The sequence below is a fragment of the Scyliorhinus torazame genome, chromosome 7 (genome assembly GCF_047496885.1).
Source record: "Scyliorhinus torazame isolate Kashiwa2021f chromosome 7, sScyTor2.1, whole genome shotgun sequence".
Classification (NCBI taxonomy): domain Eukaryota; kingdom Metazoa; phylum Chordata; class Chondrichthyes; order Carcharhiniformes; family Scyliorhinidae; genus Scyliorhinus; species Scyliorhinus torazame.
Window position 1 is genome coordinate 246,515,506 of NC_092713.1, and position 25,308 is coordinate 246,540,813.

General features: G+C 50.0%; 1 protein-coding gene across 4 annotated transcripts in view; it reads right to left on the reverse strand.

Annotated features, from left to right (window-relative positions):
• Positions 1-3,586: 3,586 nt before the first annotated feature.
• LOC140427465 (uncharacterized) overlaps positions 3,587-25,308 on the reverse strand; it is a 50,934-nt gene continuing 29,212 nt past the window's right edge. For 2 of the 4 annotated variants that reach the window (XM_072512987.1, XM_072512983.1), the window contains 7 exons: positions 19,180-19,278; positions 16,329-16,403; positions 5,860-5,961; positions 5,441-5,477; positions 5,260-5,327; positions 5,066-5,160; positions 3,587-3,760 (listed from right to left, as the gene is read on the reverse strand). In XM_072512987.1, coding sequence (XP_072369088.1) covers positions 3,752-3,760; positions 5,066-5,160; positions 5,260-5,327; positions 5,441-5,477; positions 5,860-5,961; positions 16,329-16,403; positions 19,180-19,278 — 485 coding nt within the window. In that variant the 3' untranslated portion in view covers positions 3,587-3,751. The remainder of the gene's footprint in view (positions 3,761-5,065; positions 5,161-5,259; positions 5,328-5,440; positions 5,478-5,859; positions 5,962-16,328; positions 16,404-19,179; positions 19,279-25,308) is intronic. The other 2 variants (XM_072512984.1, XM_072512986.1) reach the window with 2 other exon arrangements.

Genomic DNA, 25,308 nt, shown 5'->3' on the forward strand with positions numbered 1-25,308 from the left:
TTTGACATATTTGCCAGATCATGGCACATCTGGCACCACGGGGGTATGGGGGTGGACACCCACTCCCAGTGGCCATCAAGGTGATGGTCGCCCTAAACGTTCATACCAGTGGATACCTGTCTGGGATCTCATAGAGCTGATGCACAGGTGCATTTGCGCCATCACAGAGGCGCTGTATGCCCAGTCGGCTCAATACATCCATTTCTATGTGGACTGAGCCCACCAGGGTTCCCGAGCAGCGGGGTTCGCCGCCATTGCCGATATGCCCCTGTCCAGGGGGTGATTGACAGGATACATGTTGCCCTACAAGTACCTGCAGATGACAGGCCGCTCTACACCAACCGAAAGGGGCTCCACTCGATGAACATGCAGCTGATTTGTGATCATCAGCTGCGCATAATACACGTCTGTGCCCGATACCCGGGCAGTATGCATGCCGCCTTCATCCTGGCACTCTCGACGATTCCTGACATGTTCGAGATGCCCTCCCGGTCGGGGGAGTTGGCTCCTGGGCAACAAGGGTTATCCACTGCAGTCATGGCTGATAACACCTATCCGGAGGCCACAGGCCGAGGCATAGACATGCTACAACAACGCCCATGCAGCGACCAGGAGCGTTATCGAGCGGTGCTTCGGCCTCCTGAAGATGCGGTTCAGGTGCCTTGACCGCTCTGGACGGGTCCTCCAGTATGATGCTGTGAGGGTCACCTGGATTGTGGCGGCCTGCTGCATCCTCCACAACATCGCGCAGCAGAGGATCGACATGCTGGAGGAGGAGGATGAACGCGAGGCCTCGTCCAATGAGGAGGATGCGAGAGGGAGAGGATGGGCAGGACATGTAGCCCTGGCAGGCACGGGAGGCCACACGACGTGTATTCCAGGGCCAACGTGCAATGGACGCTCTGATCACCTCCACATTAACCGACTGGGGGTGGGGGTGGTGGAAATTGGCCACGGACACGGACCCCACCCACCCCACCCCACCCCCCCACCCCCACCCCTCCTGGTCTGCAACCCACTCCGTGATACATACCTGCCTGCCGCACTACGGGGTGCAAGCCCTGTGATGTCAGTAACACCGATTCTGGCCCTTGGGGTGGAGGATGATGACAACCCGCTCTACAATGAGCTCTGGTGCTCCTCATCGTTTGATAATGCCTGACCTCTGCCCATGGTAGCACTTTCCATCTTCCATCTGGGTGAACCCTGCATGCAATTTGCCTCTTCCATCACACGGTCCCACTGAACCCCTGGGGTGATGATGGTGGTCGGGACGGTCGGGGAGAGGTACCCAGGCCATCCACAATGTCCACTAATTTCCCCCCCCGCATCCCTTCTGTGGCCTGCCCAGACCAACCCACCCCTCACAACCTTCTGACAGAGCACCGAGACATGTTGTAACAGTGTGAACAGGTGTTTAATGTGACAAAATATATATCTAGATTTGTGCCTTAGCCCTGATCACTAAACTGTGCCCTGCACCCGTGCTAACTTAACTGGTGTCTAACTTTCTGGCCACATTGCCTGGGTATCGGGCAATGATGTGCAGCTCATGGTCACACACCAACTGCATGTTCTTCGAGTGGAACTTGTTTTGGTTTGTGAAGACTGGCCGGTGCTCGTAGGGAGACATGCATCCCGTCGTTCACTTCCTATACCTGGGGCATTCTGGCGATGACCAGTTGCCCAGCATCCTGGAGGGCTCGGTCCACTTTGAAGCTGATATATTGTGCTGACCTGGCATATGTGGCCTCCGTGATGGCACAGCTGCATCTCTGCACCGCGGTCTGTGAGATCCCGGACAGATTCCCATTTGGCGCCTGGAAGGACCCTGTGGAGTAAAAATACAGGGTGACCGTCACCTTGACGGCCACCGGGAGCGAGTGCCCTACCCCATACCCTTGCGGTTCCAGGTGCACCATCATCCGGCAGACATGTCGCACTGTCCCCCTGCTCAGCTGGAGTCTTCGACAGTATTCCTGGTCCAGCACGTCCTTGAATGACAGGCGCTGCTGGTACACGTGAGGCCTGATGCGGCGTCTCCTTCCCAACTCCTCCTCGGCCCATTGGGCGTCAGTCTCTCCATCCTCACCGACTGCCTCCTGTTCCTCTGGGGAAGTCCAATCCGTCCAATAACTGCTCTATCTCCAAGCCACCCTCTGGCAGCTCTGACGTGTAAAGCCTCTGGTGAAAAGCCTCAAAAGCTCGATTAATCTTATCCAGAGCAGTAACTAGCCCTTCCCTGTCATCCTTAACCTGGACTATCTCCTGTGCGGCCACCTGCCGCCTCAACTAGTCACCCAATAGATGTTTGGCCTCATCCCTGTGCTCATAAAGTGCCCCTCGCGAGCAGCAAAGTTGGCTCACCATCTTCCCCGTCGATTCAATTTTAATTTCTTACGTAAAAAATAGGTAAAGCTAGATGAATTGCCCAGGAAGATCTGCATGTGTCAAATATGGCAGTTACTCTGGAATTAGACCAACTATTGCTCTTCGGTACTGATTCAGTGAACTTTTCAGGACCAGTGGGAGGGTGGGTAATTTTTAATGGGATCAGCACATGACAGATAACTGGCTGTGTGATGGAAACTTCTTGGCCACCTTTGAGGGCTGCTCAAATCAACTCATAAGATATTCCATAAAGATCATTCTTGATATATTGTGTAAGGGAACAAATCGGAATATCTAAACACCTTTTCAAGGATCCACAATTCTTCTCTATCCTAGATCCCTCTCAGTGAGGCCCATTTTCTAGAGATCGGTAAGTCTCACCTCATTGGTTTCAGAACCTCCATCTTACCCCAGGTGTTCGAGAAATCAAACGGAAGAAAATTCCCAGTCCTGGATTCATATTTGCATCAATGATTTGACAAATTTGGGGAGGGAGGGAGAGGGTGGAGCGGTAGTGTCTGCTCTTCATAAGGTCCAGCTGGTACTCCTAGTGTAGACCTAGACCCAGTCTAGAAGATCCTGCCAAAATTCCAGGCTCTTCTCCAGAAATTTTGGCCTCATTATTTTTTTGGGTCATTTCTGGAAAATTCATTTATATTTCTGAAACAAATTTGTCATGGGGTGTTCAGGGTTGGGGGCAGGCGGGGAGGGGTGGTGGTGGTGACTTGGAAACTGGATGTATAGAAATGTATAGAAACAGACAGCTATAGTATTTCCTTTCTTGCATTTTGCTGAACGTGTTTGTTATATTGCAATCTGTAATCAATATTCTTTTTAATAGCAGCAGTGATGGAAATGTGTATATAGGCTTTCCAGAATAGGGAAACAGAATGGTAGAAGGAAAGTTAAAGCCTGTGTCCCGCTCTGAATCTAGTTACCTATGATCAAATCAATGCTTTGAACTGAGGACATTCCTCAGTACTCCAAACATATTCAAATGTAACGTATTTAAAATTGGCAATGTTCCACCCAATTTTTCCACCATTATTCTTTAGGTATTTATTAACAAAAATGATCATTAACAAAAATGTAATTTACAAAGTTACAAATTGTCTAATAGTTACTGTGCTATAGTATACTTTAGTACCCAAAGTGGTAAAGCATTCTGGAAAATAGCTCACACATTAGTCCGTGATTCCATACAACAAGGTTTTCAGAAGTTGCTTTATTTAAAGTATTTATAAGAACCATGTGATAATAGATAAGATGAAAATGAAGTTTTCCGTGTTGGACTGTGAGAGTTTCTCCATGTTCCTTTGTAGTTTTTATCTATCTGCAACATCAGCCTCTGTCCATTTCTTTATATCAGCTGAAATTAAATATAAAGAGGTTAATAAATAATTGTGATGGGAAATAGTTTAGAGTAATGGCATCGCCACCGTCGATATGGATAAATCAATAATAAGATCACTCAAGATCTGCACTGTCTTGGATCTCCAAACAATCCCTGTGCAGACTCATTTACATAAGAAAGAAAGTATTCTTTTTAAATGATAGTATCTCTTATTTAATTGATAGCATCTGCTCTATATTTAAAATGGTCGGTGATCTCAGGATTTCAACAGTGCTGCACCTGTAGGAGTCCAATGAAAGTAGCCGATGTGACTAATTGAGACTAATGAGGCAGCACCTAACATTGCAATGATAATCTCCGAATGCACCTTCCTCGCCTTCTCTTCATTCTTTCACTTCCCTCTCCTCTCCTCTTTACGTTCTTCTCTCCCTCCCTTTCTGTTTCCCATTTTCGCCTCTTTCTTCTTCATAGTTCCTACATCAGTCTTACTTTACTCTCACTCCCATCCCTTTCTTCCTTTCCTCTCTTCGTACTTGTCCTCCTCCTTCCCTGAATTTCCCTCTTCCTCCCTCTCTTTTAACTTCTTCATTCTGCTTGTACTTTTCTCTCCCCTTCCTCCTCTTGCCCTCCCTTCTACCCATCCTTTCACCCCACCTCCTTCTCCCAGTTGCTTTTCACCCCTTTCTTCCATTCATTCCCATATCATTTATCTGCCTTTGTACTCTTCGTCTCACCAGTTCTCCCCCTCCTCCCTTCCTTATTTTCTCCTCCCTCACCCATTCTCATTCATATTCTCTTTCCCCTTACTCTTCCTTGTCTGTGTCCTCCACCTCTCCCCCTTCCCTCCTTTATTACACAATTAGTCAGCCACGATTTATTTTCGTCTTTCCTTCAGGAAAATCTTAATTGGCTGCCATTTTGATTGGTACTCTTTTAACTCTGTAAGTAAAGGTTTAACCTTAAAAGGGGGAAATGCCCCCCCCCAGTGATAACTTGCTTCCCTTATATTTCACATAAACCTGTTTTAATGCCTCCAATGGTAAAAAGCGGGAGAGTTACGGGAGGGAACAAAGAAATGAATAAGATGAAGATTTGTCAAAGGTGTGTTTTCAGATTATTTTGTGAGGTAGATTCTTGATAGGCTAGTGTCGCAATAAACTATTCCAATTTCAGAAGAAAATTATGAGATAGTGGCTTCAAAGAAAAAGATAATTTCTTTGTATGTAGAAGAGGTGAAGGAAATGGAGTAATTTACAAGGATGTAATCTTATCATCACAGTTTGTTGTTTAGTTTAAATTTTACCCTTAAAAAAAACACACCTTTGCATGATTTATTTGTTGAGAGTGTTTATCAGGCTCACCAGCTTCAATTGAGTCATTCTGAAGAGTCCCCTGCACCGATGATTCTTGCCCTCCTAAAGTACAAAATAATATCTAATACATGTATAATTACTGCAGAATCCATTTACACCAGGAGCAAAATATTCTGAATTTTGTATTCAGCAACTACACACCAGTCTCAGTACTTAGAGTCCGCATGGAAACCAGAGTGATGCTCTCCTTTTCTCCATTAACCTGAGAGCTGAGGGAAAATGCAGATGTATAGATATTTTCAAAAAATCAGAACCAGTGTTGTCTATTACATTTCAATCTTTAATGAATAATTAAACATGAGTTTTAATTGCCTCAACTTACCTTTCTGCTGGTGCTGTGTTCCTTGCCTTCCTTGTACCTATTAAAATAATAGACAAAAAAAGCTGAAATTATCGAAGAATAAATAGCAAGATATGAGCAAAACATTGGATTGAATTGAATTTTTAAAATACTTTTACAATATCTGTTCATATGTCTTTCCAGAAAGTGTAGTAAGTGAGACAGCTGATAGCTTCTAATAATGAAATAAATCACAGATAAAACATCACTTTATGAATGATGGCTCGATATCTACATGCTAGAAGTGTAAAGTTGCACTTTGTAATTGCAAGTTGAGTCATTCAAATTTAGTTTAGAAGATAGTCTTATTGACAAATAAAATGTTTGATTTTTGACAGAGTACACTTTTTGGCTAACATTAGGCAATTTTGGCAGAAAAATATTATAAATAGGTGGGGTACCATGTGATGCATCTTCAAGGTCACAGCATTTAAACCGCACACTGATCACACTGACGAGAATCACCACAACTATTACAAGGATTAGGATCAGGATTATCACCACTGAAAACACAAGCACAATAATTACACATTATCCATATGAAGGTGGAAATGTTAGATTTCAAAAAGATAAATGTCAATATGACAGCAAAGAGCTTGATGATTAAATGGTGAAATTGAGGTGAATATAATAAACAGGTAAGAAAGATTAAAATAAGCAGTATTAAGTCAACAATAAATCATGAATGCAGTATCAGTAAAACGGTAATTATGATGAGAGAAAAGACTATTATTGAAGAAATGGCAATGAAAAAATATTAAATGTTTAAAGGCAGAATTAAATGAAGGACTTCCATTAATTTACAATGGTTTTAAGTTAGACAAAGTGCAATAGGAACCAAAATGATGAAATTCCAATACTTTACACTGTTCAATCACAAGGGCCTACGTATTGTCATATTCTCAGATGATTACTGGATTGAAGGAATAATCCCTGATGCTGGGGGCAAAGGTACTGGTGATTAAAGTAGCTATCTGAATTTGAAATCATAATTCCAGCATCAGTTGTGTTCTGATACCTCGGCCGGGATTCTCCCCTACCCGGCGGAGTGGGGGGTCCCGGTGGGATGGAGTGGCGGGAACCACTCCGGCGTCAGGCCACCCCAAAGGTGCGGAGAAATCCGCACATTTAGGGGCCAAGCCCTCACCTTGAGGGACTGATGCGCAATCAATTACTCTCAAGATAAAGTGATTCATAACTGAAGGCTTAAATCTGCTAGAACTCTTCCCCAGCAGCTTCGATACAGAAAGTGAAGGCTGCTGGGACGGCACCGGCTCTTATACTCCGCCTCTCGGGGTGGAGCTATGTACATCAGCCAATGGTAGACTCCTGGGTCTAACCAATGGTCATCCACCTCTCAGGTACTGCAATACCTGGTACTACCACATTCACCCCCTGTTAAAAAAGAGCCCGGCGGGGTGATGGCCAGCGTTAATAGTCGCCTTTCGCATGGTATGACCAGGTATGGAGGTACCGTGATGTCGAGGGTAATAACAAAGTGTTCATAGTGCAGCAATCAGTCGATCGGGTGGCTTGGTCGTCCTTCTGGAGCATCTGGGCTTCGGCGGTGATTCTGATGGGGGTCCCGGCGGTTGCGACTCCAGGAGCATGATGTCGTCCTCCCAGACAGCTTCGTCACCCCTAGGCGGTGCTGTTGGGGCAAAAGGGGGGGGAAGGCGCCTGTAGGGAGCGTCGGTGTGTGTTCGGGCCTAGGCAGGAGCGGCGGGAGTACAGACCTTCCAGTTAGGTGCTGTGGGGAGGGTGGGGGTGGGGGCAATGGTGCGGGTGTGCGTGGGGATCCGGCGGGCGCCAAGTCCCAAAGGGAGACCGTGTCTTGGCAGCCGTCAGGGAACGCTACGTAAGCGTACTGGGAGTTGGCGTGCAGCAGGTTTACCCTCTCGGCCAACGGGTCCGACTTGTGCGCCCTCACGTGTTTCCGAAGCAGGATGGGTCCGGGTGTCGCTAGCTAGGTTGGGAGCGAGGTCCCGGAGGAGGAATTCCTGGGGAAAACAAGGAGACGTTCGTGAGGTGTCTGATTCGTGCTTGTACAGAGCAGTGACCGGATGGAGTGGAGAGCCACCGGGAGGACTTCCTGCCAGTGGGAGACTGGGAGATTCCTGGACCGTAGGGCCAGCAGGACGGCCTTCCAGACCGTTCCGTTCTCCCTCTCTACCTGCCCGTTTCCCCGGGGGTTGTAACTTGTCGTCCTGCTCGAGGCGATGCCTTGCTGAGCAGGAATTGACGCAGTTCGTCACTCATAAAGGAGGACCCCCTATCACTGTGAATGTATGCGGGGAAACCGAACAGTGTAAAGTTACCCTGGAGGGCCTTGATGACGGTGGTTGTGGTCATGTCTGGGCAGGGGATGGCGAATGGGAACCGGGAGTACTCGTCAATCACGTTAAGGAAGTACGTGTTGCGGTCGGTGGAGCGGAGGGGGCCTTTGAAATTCATGCTGAAGTGTTCAAAGGGACGGGAAGCCTTTACCAGGTGCGCCCTCTCTGGCCGGTAGAAGTGCGGTTTGCACTCCGCGCAGATTTGGCAGTTCCTGGTGACGGTCCTGACCTCCTCGATGGAGTAGGGCAGATTGCGGGTCTTGATAAAATGAAAAAAACGAGTGACCCCCGGGTGGCAGAGGTCCTCGTGGAGGGATCGGAGGCGGTCCACTTGTGCGGTGGCACAAGTGCCGCGGGACAGGGCATCAGGAGGCTCGTTCAGCTTCCCCGGACGGTACAAGATCTCGTAATTGTAGGTGGAGAGTTCTATCCTCCACCGCAAGATCTTGTCGTTCTTAATCTTGCCCCGCTGTGCATTATCGAACATGAAGGCAACCGACCGTTGGTCCGTGAGGAGAGTGAATCTGCTGCCGGCCAGGTAATGCCTCCAGTGTCGCACAGCTTCCACTATGGCCTGGGCCTCCTTTTCGCCCGAGGAGTGGCGAATTTTGGAAGCATGGAGAGTACGGGAGAAGAAAGCCACAGGCCTGCCCGCTTGGTTGAGGGTGGCCGCCAGAGCTACGTCGGACGCATCGCTCTCGACCTGGAAGAGGAGGGACTCGTCGATGGTGCACATCGTGGCTTTTGCAATGTCTGCTTTGATGCGGGTGAAGGCCTGGCGGGCCTCCGTCGACAGGGGGAAGGTTGTGGACTGGATCAGGGGTCGGGCTTTGTCTGCGTAATTGAGGACCCACTGTGCATAATAGCCGAAGAACCCGAGGCAGCGCTTTAGGGCCTTGGGGCAGTGAGGGAGGGGGAACTCCATGAGGGGGCGCATGCGCTCCGGGTCGGGGCCTATGACTCCACTTCGCACTACGTAGCCTAGAATGGCTAGACGGTTGGCGCTAAACACGCATTTATCCTTATTGTATGTCAGATTAAGGATATTCGCGGTCTGGAGAAATTTGTGGAGGTTGGTGCCGTGGTCCTGCTGGGCATGGCCGCAGATGGTGACATTATCCAGATACAGGAACGTTGCGTGTAAGCCGTACCGGTCAACCATTCGGTCCATCTCTCGCTGGAAGACCGAGACCCCGTTCGTGACACCGAAGGGAACCCTTAAAAAGTCATAGAGCCGCCCGTCTGCTTCGAAGGCAGTATACTGGCGGTCACCATTACGGAGGGGTAGCTGGTGGTAGGCAGACTTGAGATCCACCGTGGAGAAAACCTTGTCTTGCGCGATCCTGTTCACCAGGTCGGCTATACGGGGGAGAGGGTACTCATCCAGCTGCGTAAACCTGTTGATAGTCTGACTGTAGTCAATGACCATCCTATGTTTCTGCCCAGTCTTTACCACCACTACTTGAGCTCTCCAGGGACTGTTGCTCACTTCGATGACCCCTTCCCTCAGCAGCCTCTGGACCTCCGACCTGATAAAGGTCCGGTCTTGGGCACTGTACCGTCTGCTCCTGGTGGTGACGGATTTGCAATCCGGGGTGAGGTTCGTAAACCGGGAAGGCGGGTCGACCTTCAGGGTCGCGAGGCCGCAGACAGTAAGGGGGGGTATAGGGCCGCCAAATTTAAAAGTCAGGCTTTGCAGATGGCACTGGAAATTCAGCCCAAGGAGGGTGGCTGCGCAGAGGTGTGGAAGGACGTACAGGCGGAAATTGTGGAATTCCCTGCCTTGGACAGTGAGGTTCGCTAGGCAGAACCCCTTTATCTCCACCGAGTGTGACCCGGAGGCCAGGGAGATCCTTTGATTTACGGGATGGGTGACAAGAGAACAGCGCCTTACCGTGTCAGGGTGAACAAAGCTTTCCGTGCTCCCAGAGTCAATCAGGCACGACGTCTCGTGGCCATTGATGGAGATCGTCGTTGTAGCTTTCGCAAGCGTCCGGGGCCGACTCTGGTCCAGAGTCACCGAGGCCAGCTGAAGTAATGGAGAGTTCTGGTCGGGCAGCGTGTAGTCGGCTGTGCTGGGGGCCTGGGGCCCCATCCAAGATGGCGCCACCCATGGGTCGCACATGGTGTCCGGGGATGAAGAAGATGGCGGCGGCGAGGGACTAAATGGTGGCGCCCACCCGTCCAGCGTGGTGTCCGGGGGGGCAAAATGGCCATGCCCACATGTCGCACATGGCCTTAGGATAGCGGGGTGGTGGTGAGCGTTGGGCGGTCGGGGTCTGAAAGGGGGGTTGCTGATAGTTGCTGGAGACCGCGGCCACGGCGTGGGCCTGGCAGACCCCCACATAGTGGTCCTTCTTGCCGCACCCTTTGCAGGTGGCGGTGCGGGCCAGGCAGCGTGGGCGGGGATGATTCGCCTGCCCGCAGAAGAAACAGCGGTGTCTGGCGGTGTTAGCAGGCCGTCTCGCCGCGCAGGCTTGCGGGGTCACGGGGAAGATCTGAGGGTCTGCCGCTACGGGGTGCCATGCAGCCCAGGGGGCCGCCGCGCGATCGGGAGCAAAGGACAGCGCTTTTTTATAGGCAACATTCATGGACCCTGCCAGGGCCCGTGCCTCTGCAAGTCCCAGAGTGTCCATTTCTAGGCGCCTTCGGTGGATATCGGGGGAGGTCATACCTGCTACGAAAGCATGCCTGATCAAAAGTTCCGTGTGCTCGTTCCCCGAAACTGGCGGGCAGCCACAGTTTCGGCCCAGCACCAGCAGCGCCCGGTAGAAGTCTTCCAAAGTTTCCTTAGCGCTTTGCCTCCTGGTCGCCAGCAGGTGACAAGCGTAGACCTGGTTCACAGGGCAGATATAATGTCCTTCTAGCAGCTCGATCGCGGCAGCATAATTCGCCGCCTCCTTGATGATAGGGTAGATCCCAGGGCTGACCCGTGAGCGTAGGAGATGCATCTTCTGTCCTTCCATGGGGGTGTCGGCGGCCGTGTCGAGGTAGCCCTTAAAGCACGCCAGCCAATGTTTGAAAATAGCAGCAGAGTTGTCCGCGTGGGGGCTGAGCTGAAGGCACTCCGGTTTGATACGGAGATCCATCCTTTCAACTGAAGTTGTAGCAGATTAAATTGATGCGCAATCAATTACTCTCTAGACAAAGTGATTCATAACTGAAGGCTTTAATCTGCTAGAACTCTTCCCCAGCAGCTTCGATACAGAAAGTGAAGGCTGCTGGGACGGCACCGGTTCTTATACTCCGCCTCTCAGGGTGGAGCTATGTACATCAGCCAATGGTAGACTCCTGGGTCTAACCAATGGTCATCCACCTCTCAGGTACCGCAATACCTGGCACTACCACAGGGGCTAGGCCCGCGCCGGAGTGGTTGGCGCGCCGCCGACTGGCGGGAAAGACCTTTGACACCACTCCAGCCGGGGCTGAAAGGACTTCGCCCGCCGGCTGAAGTCCGCGCATGCGGCTGCTGACGTCATCCCCGCGCATGCGCGCGGGGGGGGGGTGTCTCTTGCGCGTCGGCCAGGGTGAAGGCTGTGGGCCAAGGCGGAGAGAAAAGAGTGCCCTCACGGCACAGGCCCGCCCACGGATCGGTGGGCCCCGATCGCGGGCCAGGCCACCGTGGGGGCACCCCCCAGGGCCAAATCGCGCCGTCCAACCTCCAGGACCCCGGAGCCCGCCCGCGCCGCCTAGTCCCGCCGGTAAGAGAGGTGGTTTGATTCTCGCAGGCGGGACAGGCATTCCAGCAGCGGGACTTCGGCCCATTGTGGGCCGGAGAATTGCCGGGGTGGGGAGGCCGCCGCCCAGCGCGGCGCGATTCCTGCCCCCGCCGAATATCCGGTGCCGGAGAATTCTGCAACCAGCGGGGGCGGGATTCATACCAGTCCCCGGCGATTCTCCGACCCAGCGGGGGGTCGGAGAATCACGTCCCCCCTTTCAGTGATTAAAACTAAGTCCTCCGAGTGCACTTCTGTGCATACTTCTGCCTCAAAGTCCATGGGCGGGATTCTCCGTTGGCTGACACCGAAATTGCACAACGCTATTGAGCAGAGAAGTAGTTCCGACGGTAAAATCACGGCAGGCGCCGATTTGACACCAAATCGCAATTATCCATCACCTCGACAGTGGCGTCAATGCAGTCTAGAACACACGTACAGGAGACACCGTCTGCATGTCATTAGCGATTCTCCACCTTCGCCGAGTTCCTGATGGCGCAGTTCACTTGTGCTTTTAACAATCGTGAAACCGGCATCATGGCTGATGAGGGAGAGAAAGAAGGTAGGACACGGAGCGGAATGACTGTGGGCTTCTGGGCCGGACACTGGCCGGGGGGGCTCGGTTTGGGGTTGGGGGGAACCTGCCAGAGCCGGAGGGGTGAGGGAGGTGATGGGGGAACGGGCCATGTGGCCGATATGGATCTGGGATGGTGTCCAGGCACCGGCCACAATTGCCGTGGCCTGAAAGGCAGCCATCTTGTTGCGCACCCTATTGACCACCCACCATGATTCCTGGTTTGCAGAGCGATACCGACCATATGGGTGTCCCACCCCCGCACTCCACCTTCAGCCCTACGCCCCCACCACCCAACCAGCTGCCACCCGCCGGCGGGCCACCAGTCAGCCCACCCATGGGCAATGGCCACTGTAGCCACTATGGGGGCACCGGGTGGGGCCGCAGAGAAAACACTAGGAAGGGTAGTGCCAGCCGACGGTACCCTTGACATCATGGGCAGATGCCAGGGCCACAGGCCCCCATGGTGCTGGCCACCAACAGCGCCAGAGGTGCGAGGATGGGGGGAGGGGGGCATATAGTGGCCTCGGTTTGGAGTGCCAACCGAGGCCACCAGATAGCCCGATGGACCTGGGTTGGGCATGTGGGTATGCACCATTTCCAACATACTGGCCTTTCACCCCCTGCAGATAATGGATATTGGATTTCAACCAGCAATGGTGGCCTTGTTGCTAGTCGCTGCAGCCCTGGTGGATGCCCTGCGACAGTACACGCTGGTGCAGCTCGAGGAGGAGGAAACCGTAGCAGTGAGCGTGCAGCACCGGAGCAAGCAGCAGCGGAGAGTGCCACAGAAGAACAGGAGGTAGCCGCCCAAGATGGAGACCCAGCTGCCCAATAGCCAAGGAGGAGGAGGTGCCAGGGAAGCGTCGCATGAGGCCTTGATTGTACTGGCAGCCCCTGCGTGTCGATGACCTGCCGGACCAGGCATGCCATCAAAGACTCTGGCTCAGCAGGTAGACAGTGCAACATATCTGCTAGATCATTGCACACCTGGCACTGCGTGAGTATGGGGGAGGACACCCACTCCCGGTGGCCGTCAAGATAACGGTCCCGTGAACCTTTACACCATTGGGTCCTTCCAGGATCTGTCCAGGATCTCACAGACCTCAATGCAAAGGTGCATCGGTGCCATCATTTGGCCCTATATGCCCAGATGGCTCAATGCATCCACTTAATTGTGGACCAAGCCCACCAGGATGCACGGCAGCGGGATTCACCACCCATCGACGGGATGCCCTGGGTCCAGGGAGTGATCGACGGGTTGGTGGCACCCATGAGCACCTGCAGATGACAGGCCACTCTACACAAACCAAAACAAGTTCCACTCGATGAACGTGCAGCTGATATGTGACCATCAGCTGCACATCATCGGCTAGGTGCTTGGTTCCTGGGTGACAGGGGTTATCCACTGTGGCTGTGGCTGATGGCACCTTTCCGAAACCTTCGCCACCAATGCCTCCGCTGCGGACGCCACCCGTGCGATGTTGGCCTGGGTGGCATGCATGGTCAGTACCACCTCCTGTATGCAGTTGGACTCCTCCAATTGTACCTGCAGGTGCTGGATGCTCGCCTACAACTCCTCATGGAGTCCTTGGCTCTGCGACTGCATCTCCACCATTGATGGAACTGTCTGTAATCCATCTGGACGGCAGCTAGTTCCTGGGGCCGACCTGCACCCTCGGTACTTCCTACCTCCACCTAATGTACTGGATCAGCTGTGTGGTACGCACCAGACAGTGTCCCATGAACCTCTTTACTAAAGTGCCCAGCTGAGGTGAGTGTCTCTGGGATGGTGGAGGGTGTTGGAGACAGCTGTGACGGGAAGTCAGTGTCCTCCTCAGATTCAAGCTCCAGGATGTCCTGCATCTCGGGTGGAGGGCTGGTGTCCGGGCTGCTCTCATAGTCAGTGCTCGCTCGGGGGGGACTCCAGCTGTGGCACTGGCTGGGGGCGGGGGACACCAGATGGGCCCGTTCCATCACCAGCAGGTTCTGCAAGACACAAGACAAGACACATGATTAGACTGCGGTCTGGGGGGGGGGGGGGGGGGGGGGGGAGTGGGGGTGATGAGGGTGAGGGTGTGTGTGGTGGTGAGGTGATGGTGTTGTATGGTGATGGTGGTGGTTAGGGTGGTGCGGGGGTGGTGTGGGGATGGGGGGTGCAGTTTAAAACATGTGTCATGGAGAACCGCAACTCAGCAGGGTTCACCTTCCTTGCCTACGGCCGAACTCCACCCCAGCGACCTCCCTTTCCTCCGGGCCACCAACCACATCCAGGGTCCTCTGCTCTGCCATGGTGAGGGGCCGTAAGTCTGACGGTGCCCCTCCAGTCATCTCCCACTCCTGGTGGTTATGGGTGGCCTTCTCCTGGCCGGGGGGGGGGGGGCAATCGAAAAATTACAATGTTAGACAGTCCAACGCATGCAGCCCAGGAGGTGGGTAGTTGGTAGCCTCAGTAGCCAGGGCACCCGGCCATGGCGGCCAGTATGGGTGCTGAATTTGGTGCAGGGTGTGGGTTCGGCTGCCCTCCGGGTTGGGAGGGGGTAGGGTCATGGGTTTGTGGGATGGGGGTTACTGCCAGGGGCACAGTATTGCCTACTCACCCTGGCCGCCCTGAGGAGGTCATTTTTTTTTTCCGACACTGCTGGCTGGTCCGTTAGGTGTTTCCCATGGCACTCACTGCCTCTATCACCCGTGCCCAGGCATGGCGAACAGCGGCGGCTGCTAGCCACCTCCCCGGGCTGGAGTACTGGGCCATCTGCCTCTCCTCTGCTGGGTCCAGGAGGGTCTCCAGCTCGGTGTCAGTGAAGCATGGCGCTGCTCTCCTTGCTGCCATCTTGTTGGCTGGGATGGTGTGTGTGGGGAGTGCAGTGTGTATATGTGGCTGTAGCTTGTCAGCCTCCTGTGTGTCAATCGCGAATCCGGTGAATCCCGCACTGTTTCTCATTGAAATTGATTGTGTTCCACGTGGCGCCGGTGCGAGCCCCTTAACAGTAGCAAAATCGGTCCAGGTGCAATGTCAGTTTTGCTGTCGTGGAACTGCACAAATTCTGCGCCGGTGTCAACACTTAGGGCGCGATTCAACGGAAACATTTCGAAGTGTGGTAGCGAGCGGGAATTGCCACAAGCTTCCCGGCGCTCGGCCCAGCTAGGCCGGCAACGCAGGCCCACCTTGGTTTCTCCTCGCTGCTAGATAGTTAAATACTTTTTTAAAATCTCCACAAAGTCTTCCAATGGTGGATGTTGGATGAGAGGCTGTGGAAGTGACATGAGGGTGATGCAGGACATGTGGGTGGGCATGAGCTGGCATTGATTTGGCCTGGGTGAGTTTGAGGGGGCATGGGAGTGGGTGAGGGAGTGAGGGCTAGAAGGCCTCACAGCTTGTAAAGCAGCTGGGACAAAGTCTCAGAAAACCACATGGGCCTGCTAACCAACCCGCCACAGCACACGTCCATCCTTGTGATCACCACACTCTGCTTCTGGGTTGGTGGACCTGACTCTATCCCATTCCAAGCCAACCCAACCCACAGCAAATACTGAGCATATTAGGGCACCTTTTAACTACAGCAGGTCCAGCAAGTCAGGAAATTTCTCAACTTGACCAATCCATCAGAGCAATAATAATCTGACTCTCTCTATCAAGAGAGGAACTTAGCAGGATTTACCCCTGAATCCCCTAAACAAAACGAATGAGAAAATTTGACTGGAAAATGGCTCGCCTGGGCTGGCAGCACAGTAGCATAGTGGTTAGCACTGTGACTTCACTGCGCCAGGGTCCCAGGTTCGATTCCCGCTTGGGTCACTGTCTGTGCGAAGTCTGCACGTTCTCCCCGTGTGTGCGTGGGTTTCCTCCGGGTGCTCCGGTTTCCTCTCACAGTCCAAAGATGTTCAGGTTACGTGGATTGGCCATGCCAAATTGCCCTTAGGTTAGATGGGGTTGCAGGGTTACGGGGATAGGGTGGAAGTGTAGGGTTAAATAAGGTGCTCTTTCCAGGAGCCGGTGCAAACTCGATGGGCCAAATGGCCTCCTTCTGCACTGTAAATTCTATGATCTATGATCCCTACATGGAATACAAAGGCAAGGTGAAAACATGGAATCAATTGGCAACCTCATCACATAATCCACTTCTATTTTGAGCACCTCCATGACTTTACGTTTACCCTGCCTAACATCTGCATTGACCAGAGATGTAAAAGACACAGCTAGATTGACTAAATTAACTTAATATTTAACTGCAGAACATTACCAAAGGCTAGTACAGACAAAGAACTGGATCCACTTGCTGCAGGAGCTGTGCTTGGCTCTAACCCAGATGCAGAATCTGGCAACAGAAAACAAGAACATATAACCAATACCATGCTAATTATTGAATACACAGTTGAAATAAAAACCTTCGAACCAGGGTATTTCGATTTGTGTTAATTTTAGGCAGTTACTCTAAACATTCACTTCTCATGCTTGTGAACTTTTATTGTTCATTTTCAAAGACGTGTGACTTTCACAGTCACAAATAAGTATGAAACACCTGGTTCATTAATACTACATTAAATTCACACTTGCAAATGACGATGGCAATGACAGGTTGTGTCTTGAGGCAGGTTTTTCCATAATGGAGTCTGTCTATGTTTCTAGACACAGAAATCTTCCCCCATTGGTTCACTAATTAGTTCCATACCTCTCTTGAAGTATGGTGTGTAAGAGTCAGTACAGAAAGTAGGGGAATTTTTACTATATGGGATTCTGCTCAATCAGCTGCACAACAATAGGATACCTGCCGGGCCTGTAAACCTAATAACTGCTGAAACCTGTTGTCTCTGGGTTGACAGATATATAATCAGTCCTCAGAGCTGCAGTATGTGGATGCCTTTATGACACATGGCAAATGGCATAATGATGTAATTTTACTGATGCACAGGACCCATTTTCATATCGGTGACCTGTGTTTAAAAAAAACTGATGAGAAAATTTGTCTGGAAAATGGCTAGCCTGGGCTGGCAGATGAGAAACCCTGGGCAGGATTCTCCGGTCTCCGATACCTAAATCACATTCGGCAATCGGCCGGTGAATCCATGTTGGTGCTGAAATCGGGGCGGCGCCGCTTTTGCGATGCTCAGCTTGCTCCAAAACGACGTACTCTAGGAGTAAGCTGCATGCCGTCGGGACAGCCTCAGAACGTTACCTGAGGCCCTCCCCCGATGCTCCGCCCCTGATGGGCCAAGTTCCCAACGGCGCCAGTTGCGTGTGGTATTAATTTTCGGGATCTCGGTGTGGCGGCTGCGGACTACGTCCAGCGCCGCCACAGTTGGGAGGGTGCCATCAGCTGGCGGGGGGGGCTTTGCCGGAGGCTGGGGGTGGTCCGGGGGTGGCGATCCTGGCCAAAGGGGGTCACTATTTGGCAGGCCGGGTCCACGTGCGGTCGGCGCCGTGCACGTGCGCGACCATTGACCCGGAAATTCTGCGGCGGTATCCACATCTAGAGCTGGGTGCTGTGTGCTGCATGCCTGTTAGCCCCCACCAGATGGGGGCTCGATGGCCGTTTTGTGCCGTTTTATTTGTCGTAAGATGCCACCGTTCCCACGCTGGTGTCAGAATCTGAATTGTAGAATCCAGCCCCGGGTCTACATTTTCAGGTGGTCCAGTCTCAAATTGTAGTTGCTTTCAGGTGTCCAGGCCTTTGGTTCCAGCTGGGACACTGAGATGAGCTCCTCTTTCACTGTCGGTAGGTACAAACTTGCCATAAATTTGAGACTCGATATTTACATCCCCACAAGGCCAAGAGGAAAGGAAATAAAAATGAAGAAATGGGACATGCGACACCAAACTGTCATTTATCTGCCTGCTGTCCTTTTTACAATAACAGATTTCATGTCATGTGAGTATCCCTCCATGGACAATTGGGGCACATCATTTACTATCTATATTGGAGTTTTATAATGCACACGCCAGCCTGATTTAACCTTCATTGATGCAGTGTGAGTTTCTCAGCTGTTTGGAAGCCATAAATAAAAATAAGTTAGGAGCAGTTTGTTCCACATGGTTTTACAGCAGTTCTTGTGAGCCAGGAGGAGCAGGAATACTCCCTGGTTTCTCAAGGAAGCCTTCAACAGCCCATTTGCTGATCATGATGGTCTCTCCCTCTAATCGGACCTAGACCAACCCCACCCCTTATTCACCTTCTGCCCCAAATCCTTCCATTCGTTTGATAGCCCCTCCTACTTAAAGTCCTGACCTTTGACATTTCTTTCCACAATGGCCTCTTGCCTGACCCAACTCCAAGCCCAACTGCCCGTCTTCCCCGCCCTTATCGCCAAGGACCAATCTCAAGCTGTTAATTTACTAGCCATTTGGGAACAGAAGAAAAAATAATAATTTGGTATAACAGGAGCAGGCATCCCTTGCTTTCTCAGGTTCTTCTGTTGTTTACAGATTCCCTGCATGCTCTCCATCTCCAATAAACATCAGGGCCATTCTGTCACCTCTGGATTTATGCTAGATTCTTCTTGGAGCTGGCAAGAGCGATTTTCTTCATATAATGAATCTTAACCCTTGGCCATGGCTGTTGATAGCCAGTTTAGGTGTATGCTTGTCGTCCATACATGCCATATGCAAAGGCTGATCAGCATGAGTGTTTATTTTCCATGGTTACTGAATGGTGATTGATGTTTTTAAGTAAATCTACATGTTTCACATACCTTTACATAAGGTATTGTCAATTAAGCCTATTGTGTGTGGCTAAAAGAGTGTCGCTGTAACCACACCTGAGGTGAGTCAGTTGGACAAACTAAGAATGACAATTCATTCTAGTTTAGATATTTCAATAGGATAAATGTTTGCATCCATTTCACCAGCCATAGCTAGGTGCATCACTATACCCAAGACATGAAAAAGGTCTCATAAACAGGAAATAATGTTCCTAATTTGTTTCTGTCTTTTGCAGATATTTTTGCTGATGTTTTCCTTATCCCTAAAATAACTCCCAATTAAGAAATATTTAAATAAATTAAAAGAGTAAATGAACAGGATCAATTAATGCCATTCTGAATATAAATGTATGCCTGTGTTCGCGAATATAGAGTTAATCCAGTGACTGTCTTTACCTGTTACTTCAGTCTTGCTGGTTGATGTTAAGGAATATGCGCCCTGTACAGTGGATAGCACAGAGGTAAACAGTGGCTGAGCAGCAGTGCTTGTGTTAACTGTAAAGAAAAATCAGGTATAAACAGGTGCAATGTAACTAATAATTGCAAACACTGACAAATAATGACTGGAGACAGGGAACTTGAACAAGGATCTAGATTGTCAGAACTCTCTGGAATCATCATTGTTGAATACAACACAAGAACACGATACACAAGACTACATGAATTAGAAGCAGGAGATGGCCATTTGGCCCCTTGAGCCTACCCTGCCATTTGATGAGATCTTGGTTCATCAGATTATGGCCTCAGCACTACTTTCTGTTTACCCTGAGTTCCTTGTAAATCAAGAATCTCTCCAGCTCAGCCTTAATTATATTCAATGACCCAGTCTCCACCTCTCTCTGGGAAAGTGAATGCCACAGACTAACAACCCTCTGAGAGAAAAATAATCCTCCTGATCTTTGTCTGAAATGGGAGGCTGTAATTCTTAAACTGTGTTCCCTAGTTCTAGTTCCTCCGATAAGCGGAAACAGCCTCTCAGCTTCCACCCTGTCAAGCCCCCTCAGAATCATTTTTCAGTAAAGGTACCTCTCATTCTTCTTAGCTCCAATGGATACCAGCCCAAACTGTTCAAGCTTCCCTTATAAAATAGCCCCGTAAACCAGGAATCAATCAAGTGAACCTTCTCTGAACTTCTTCTAATGCAATTATATCCTTTCTTAAGTAAGGAGACCAAAACTGTACACAGTATTCTAGGTGTGGTCTCACCAATTTCCTGTACAACTGTAACAAATCATCCCTACTTTTATATTCCATTCCCCTTAAATTAAATATCAAGGAACAGGATTCTCCATTTGGGAGACTTTGGGCGGGATTCTCCAGTTCGCAAGCCATGTTTTTCTCAACCGCACACGATTCACTGGTGGCGGAATTCTATCTTCCTGCAAATTGTTAATGGGATTTCCCATTGTAACCACCGCATGAAGCCAGGAATCCCGCTGGTGGGGCTGCTCTGCCTGCAGGAAAATTTAATCACAACAACCAGAGAATTCTCCTGCAGGAGGGAATTGGAACTGATTCATGCTCTGACAGGAAGCAATTCAGCATCCCGCACCATGCAAATTTATGCATGGCGAGGAATGCGAGCGATTCCCGAGGGAATCCTGCTATTGGGCCGCAATTTGGAGCGGGATTCCTCTAGTTAGAGGGTCTCTGTGGGGGGCTCTCCCAATCTAGGGGGTCTCTGGTGGGTCTCCCCATTTAGTGGGTCTCTAGGGTGTCTCCTGTTTTAAATGGGTCTCGGGGGGTGGCGGTGGGGGATAATCTGGCAGGGAAGGGATGGCAGGCTGTGCATTGAGGGGGTAAGGGTGGCCCTCGGGTGGATTTTGGGACAACTCCCTTAAGGGATTACCTCCTTGTCCCACAGCAAGGTCCACCACATCAGAGTCACGCTAGTAAATGCCAGTGGTGATCCCCGCCCACGTGATTCCTGGCCCGGAGTACCAGAGAATCGCGAGGGCCTGGAGATTCTGGTGCCAGGCCCATTAAGTAGATGCAAATGGGTCGTTAGGGCCTGTTTGCATCCATTTGTAACATCCCACTGGCAGTCGGGCGTGAAGCCCGATCCCGCCACCAGCAGGGGCTGGAGCATAATGGTCGGTTTGGCTCCCTCCCTGTTCCTCGATTTCCGATTCTCTGCCTATCACTTTCCGGCTGGTTTAGCACATGGCTAAAGAGCTGGCTTTGAAAGCAGATCAAGGCAGGCCAGTAGCACGGTTCAATTCCCGTACCAGCCTCCCCGAACAGGCGCCGGAATGTGGCGACTAGGGGCTTTTCACAGTAACTTCATTTGAAGTCTACTTGTGACAATAAGCGATTTTCATTTCATTTTCATTTCCATGTTGCCGGCATCGTGGAGCGGAGAATCCAGCCCAACATTCCATTTGCCTTCCTAATCACCTGTTGTACCTGCATACTAATTGTTTGTGATGCATGTGTCAGGACATGAAGATCTCTATGTACCGCAGAGTTCTACAATCTCTCCATTTAAATAAAATGCTCAACTTCCCGTTCAGCCTGCCAAAATGGACAAATTCACATTTTTCCACATTATACTCCAACTGCCTAGTTTTGCCCACTCGCTTAAAATATCTATATCTCTTTACAGACTCCACATATCCTCTTCACAACTTACTCTTTACCTTAATTTGTGTCATTAGCAAAATTTAGCAACCATGTTTCGGTCCTGCCACCCAAGTCATTGACAATTTCAAAGTTTGAGGATGACACAAAACTTGGAAGTATTGTAAACTGTGAAAAGGGCAGTATAGAACTTTGACAGGAAACAGACAAGTTGAGTGGGCAGATAGGTGGTAGATGAAGGTCAATGTGGAGAAGTATGAGGTGATGCATTTTGGTAAGACCATGGAGAGACAATATAAAATAAGGGGTAAATTTCTTAAGCGGGTGCAGGAACACAGGATCCTGGGTGCATATGTACATATATCATTAAAGGTGTCAGGAAAGGTGGAGAGAGAAATTAATAAAGCATATAGTGTTCTGGGCTTTAATAATACATGCATAGAGTACAACAGCAAGTTCTAAACTTATAAAAAACAATAGTTCGATCTCAGATGAGGAACTATGGACAGCTGGTTTGTGATGCAGAGCAAGGCCAACAGCGCGGGTTTGTAGCGCACAAAGACTCCATGAGACGAACATAGTGAAGTCGATGAGGCTTTATTAAGCGTGTCTGTTCCCCAGCAGCTCAATAGTAAACTGGCCTGCGGGGGAAGACACCGGCTTCTTATACTTCGCCTTCAGGGCGGAGCTTGAGGTCAACGGCCAACCAGGACCCGGGATCTGTCAGCCAATGACATTAGGGCTTCCAGTCCCACATGACCCCCAATACATACTACCACAGGGTTCAATTCCGGTACCGGCTAAAATCAATCATGAAGTCCTCACCTTCTCAACCAAAGTGAGGCCAACAACACGGGTTCAATTCCCGGACCAGCTGAGACTATTCATGAAGTCCTCACCTTCTCAACCTACCCCTCACCTGATGTGCACTGATCCTCAGGTTAAATCATCACCAGTCAGCTCTCCCCCTCAAAGGGGAAAGCAGCCTTTGGTCATCTGGGACTATGATGAATTTACCTTTTTAATGTGTGCAGTTCTGAGCACCATACTATAGGAAGGATGGGAATGTATTGGAGAGAGTGCAGATGAGGTTTACAAGAATGGATCCAGGTATGAGAAACCTCAGTTATGAGGATAGCTTGGAGAGGTTGGGATTGTTCTCACTGGAGAGAAGAAGGCTAAGACGAGATTTGATAGAGATGTTCAAAATTATGAGGGGCCTGGACAGAATAGATAGGAATAAACTGTTTCTGCTCATAAAAGGATCAAGAACGAGACGGCACAGATTTGAAGTAATTTGCAAATGAAGCAAATGTGATGTGAGAATAAACTTTTCCATGCAAGTTGTTCGGGTTTAAAATGCACTGCCTGGAAATGTGTTGGAGGAAGGTTCAATCAAAGCATTCCGAGGGCATTAGATGATTACTTGAAAAGAAAAAATGTGCAGGGGTAGGGGGAAAGGGCAAGGGACGGCACTAATTCATGATGCTCGTTTGGAGAATCAGTGTAGACACAATGGGTCAAATGGTCTCCTTCTGCGCTGTAACAATTCTGTGATTATGTGATTCATTGATATAGATTGCAAATAATTGAGGCCCCAGCCTTGATTCCTGTGTCACTTCACTAGTTACAAACAACCCAAAAATGACCAATTTATCCTTACTCTCTGTTTCATTTTAGCTAAGCAATTTTCTATCCATGCCAATAAGTTAGCCCCATACAATGTGAGCTCTTGTTCTGAATAGTAACATTTGAGGTGGCACCTTATCAAATGTTTTTTGGAAACCAAGTATACCACATCCATAGGTTTCCTTTTATGCATGTTGTTCGTTCCTTCCTCAAAGAACCAATACATTAGTCAAACAAAATTTCCCTTTCATGAAACATTTGTGGGAAATCCTTGGGGTGGCATTATATGCAAGGGACCCAGTCCAGAATCCCCCCTTCTCCAAGTTCCTAGTTTCTTCCTCTTTCTACGGAAAGCACCAACCCTAGCTTCTGTCCCTTTCCTCTCTATTAAATCATTTAATTCATCCAACTTACTCCGCATTAATCTCCATTTCTTTTTTCACTATCATTCATTGAGCTTCCTTGCATCCATTTCCCCGTTACACTCTAATCTAGGCATTTTCAAAGTGGCGGTCGCGACCCGCGGGTGCGCCACGGGCGGGTGTCGGGAGGGTTGCGAAGGCAATTTTCTATCCAAGCCACGTTCCCAATCGTGGAAATTCAGGCGCAACGGCCGCAGCAGCCCGCTTTTAGAAATGCTGGCTGCGAGCAGCTTTAAAACTGACGCCTGCGACCAGCTTTAAAAATGCGGATACGCTGCGCATGCATACCCACTCATTAGTGCGCATGCCCAGAGTCCAGAGAGAAACACCGCCTCCTCCTGACATCAGTGCGCTGACCCAGGAGAGGACTTTTTTTAAAATTCAATTCAGTCTTCCTGCATCTGTCTTGAACATGCTCAATGGCTGAGCCTGCAGAACTCTCTTTGATAGTGTATATTAGACATTAAAAAGATTCACAATACTTTGAGTTAAATAATTCCTCCTCATCTATGTCTAAAATCGTCGCATTGTAATTTGCAGACTATATTCCCAGGCTGAGGAAAACGTACATTCTCCATCTGCTCTGTAGAGTCCTGAGAGAATAATGCCTGTTTCAATAAGGTCATTTCTCATTCGTCACTACTCTAGACTATAGAATATAAGTCCAGGCTCACCTCTCGCATTAAAGGTAAGAGAAAATGGTGGGTCGTGAAGGTCGGCCGGCGGGGGTCGCGAAGGTCGGCCGGCATGGGTCCCGAAGGTCGGTCGGTGTGGGTCCCGAAGGTCGGCCGGTGTAGGTCCCGAAGGTCAGCCGGCATGGGTCCCGAAGGGTGGTCGGTTGGTAAAAATGGATCCCGGGCAAAACAGTTTGAAAAACATTGTTCTAATCAATGCCCTGTAATGCTGCTGCTTCTTGCTGTCTTTCACTGTCATCAATTTTCTTGGCTCCCACTGGTATCCATTTTTTGTTTTTATTAACATGCTTACTCCCCTACACAGGCATCAATCCCCCACCCTATTTCACTACCTTCTGTTCCCCTTCTATACTGCCATTCATTTCTTCCCAACTTCGACACTTAGATAACTACATCATTGGAACTGTTCCCTTGCAATGGAGGAATAGAAGACATTCACACGGTTGTCCAAACTCAGGTATGTACATGTTGTGAACTGGCATGTAGCATTGGAAGAAGTTGAAAATTTATGGTGTAGAGAGAGGCTGATTTTGTATGTGAGAAATTTAAGATAAATGGGCAAAGTTTTCCCATAATTTTTCAGTGTTAGGCTCTGACTGAAATCCGGCATGGGCCTCTCCAGCTGCACTGCCGAGCTTTTAGTCCAAAGTTTGAGCCACTCTGGAAAATAAATCAGTGGGCGTGTTTTACACCATCACTGTGGCAGGGAGGGGCCTGACAGAGCCAGCAAGGACGCCCCAATCAGCACTGAAAATAAATCCCTCCTTCTGCACTGTAGGGATTCTATGATTCTATAATCAGCTGATAAATTAGTATTCCTCCATGCTGAACGCCACTTGTATGAAGCACTAAGGGTAGAAAGGGCATAGAATGTACTCTGGGTGAGAGACTTCAAAGTCCATTACCAAGAGTGGCTTGGTAGTACCACCACAGACCGAGCTGGCTGGGCCCTAAAGGACATAGCTGCTAGACTGGGGCTGCAGCAGGTAATGAAGGAATCAACAGGAGTAAAAAACATACTTGACCTCATCCTCACCAACTTGTTGCACCTGCTCATGACAGTATTGGTAAAAATGACCACAGCACAGTCCTTGTGGCATTACCGCTGTGCTAAATGGGATAGACTTCGAACAGATCTAGAAATTAAAGACTGGGCATCCATGAAGCGCTAAGGGCCATCAGCAGCAGCAGAATTGTAC